At 49.4% G+C, this 2,184-nt stretch overlaps 1 protein-coding gene across 1 annotated transcript; it reads right to left on the reverse strand.

The window, feature by feature from the left end:
• Positions 1 to 506: 506 nt before the first annotated feature.
• LOC109772130 (uncharacterized) lies at positions 507 to 1,947 on the reverse strand. The gene has a single exon (XM_020330817.4). It carries the CDS (start codon positions 1,746 to 1,748, stop codon positions 1,203 to 1,205), a length of 546 nt encoding a protein of 181 aa, XP_020186406.2. The 5' UTR covers positions 1,749 to 1,947; the 3' UTR covers positions 507 to 1,202.
• Between the last annotated feature and the right edge of the window lie 237 nt (positions 1,948 to 2,184).

Below are 2,184 nucleotides of genomic sequence, written 5' to 3' on the forward strand. Positions count from 1 at the left end.
GGCTCTAATTTAGCAAAATCAACAGTTGTGGCATCAAAATATGCCAACAAGCTATCATTGTATGAAATCACTATTGCTAATCTGTAGCTGTCTATTCTTTTTTAATATCCTTTACCTTAAATTGCACAATTCACATTTTTTTTGCAAACTAGTATTGGTGAAATCGAACTTTTTGAAGGCGTGCCACTTCAGTGAAGTATACTACTATATGAGTTGACTTGGAGATCCATGACGGTTTGGGTGTTCATACGAATGTATAGAAATGTGATTCTGGTTTTAAAAAGTATGAGGTAACTCATGAATAGACAACACCTGTCATTCTGTCAATACTCAGCACAACCCTTTTTTAACCTGATAGGATAAACGACAAGAATTGACCAAATCAAGAATTTGATAATGTTAATATCTACTCCCTCCGTCCCATAATATAAGAGCGTTTTCACACTAAAGTAGTGTGAAAACGCTCTTATATTATGGGACGGAGGGAGTACTTAACTGGATACTTTGTACTAAAGTTAGTACAAAGTTGAGTCATCTATTTTGAAACGGAGGAAGTACTGCATAATAATATTAAGGGAGTATAGGTTTGCATCTAGCCCAAGACCCGAGTTAACTAGTTATTTTTGGACCGGCTTAACCAGTGAAAGTTTGCTGGAGGAATGGCAATTGATGACAATTTGTGTTTGACCGAGGATGAAATTTTTGTTAGCAAGTATGGCAACTCCGCTTCAGTTCTGTTTTTCGCCAGGGTTTGCCATGCTTGTAAACTAAAATTATAATACCCGCGACAATATAAATTGCCATAAAAAATGTTCCATACTTCATAAAGAAACACATGGTCCACTTGTGTAGATCAAACAAAATGACCATCCAAAGTTAATCTCTTTCTTGTGTATCCCCCCCCCCGCGCGCACACACATACCTTTTTTGTTTCTAAATTAGGAGCTCAAGCTCCAAATTTCATTTCCGTGAAACCGGCAATACAAAGAACTTCCAACACACGCGCTTACATGCATGCATAGAATCGATCTTCTTTCCTTTCACTTTTACAATCTAAATCAGCTAGGCGTGTGTGTGTGGTTGAGGCGTCTAAATATATGCAAATTAAGCACCTGCTCGATCTGTGTATGCGCCCGCAGATTCCTCTCGGTTCTGCATGCAAGACGCTCCTGCTAGCTACCTGCGCGCCTAGAGCTCACCTCCTACCGCCAGCCGCCGTCTGCGAGAAGAAGAAGGACGCCGGCGTGGACTTGGCCGGGCTGAGCACCCGGTACCCCCGCCGGCCGGACCTTGATGTTCCCGCTGCCGGCGCGCTGCAGGCCGCATATGGGCGTCGACGGGGCCACGGCGGCCTCGCCGTCGTCGTCGTCTTGGACGTCGTGGTCCATGTGCCAGAGCACGTCGAGGAAGGCGTCGACGGAGCAGGGCAGCGCGAGGGGCCCCTGCGCCGCGTAGCCGTACTCCTGCTCGGCATCGTCGAGGAGGCGGCGGAAGAGCGGGTGGTTGGCGCGGTCGGCGCGCACCACGAACCGCTCCCGCTCCGGTCCCACGTACACCGAGAAGCACCCCGGCGCCACCGCCGCCGACGACCGGCCACCGCTGGCCAGCCCGGATCGGCACCGCTCCAGGGTCCTCGACACCAGGCTCTTCCTCGCGCCCTTGCTCGCCGCCATATATGCTGCCGGTGGATGCGCCGCCCGGGTTATGTGGCCAAGAGTGGTGGATATGCCTTGCAAGGATGATGGCATGCATGAAAGAGGGGGCCGGCCGGGTTGTGTGTATATATATGGGTACAAGCTAAGCAAAAGGTAGGTGTAGCAGCTAGCAGCTAGCTGAAGACGGAGGGCGACACGGCGTGCGGTGTGACATGGTGGGCTAGCCCCATTAGTTGACCCGACGCGAGGGCATGCATTGACTTGTGACTCGCCGTGAGCTGCAGCGCAGGGTCATATGGTGCAGGACAGACCAGGACGATCGAGGACGAGGAGGAAGGCAAGGAGGAGATGTGCTCCTGCACTCTTAGAGTAATTAACTACTGACTTATTGCTAAGCCGGCTTATTAACTAGTAAGTGGGTATTAGCAATATACACTCTAGCTATATGAGTAGTACTGGCCATGCATGTGCATCGAAGAAGCAAGTGGATTTTGTGATTGCAGTAGCTAGCTAGGGAAAAAGCTAATCG

Source organism: Aegilops tauschii, chromosome 3, assembly GCF_002575655.3.
Source record: "Aegilops tauschii subsp. strangulata cultivar AL8/78 chromosome 3, Aet v6.0, whole genome shotgun sequence".
Taxonomy (NCBI): Eukaryota; Viridiplantae; Streptophyta; class Magnoliopsida; order Poales; family Poaceae; genus Aegilops; species Aegilops tauschii.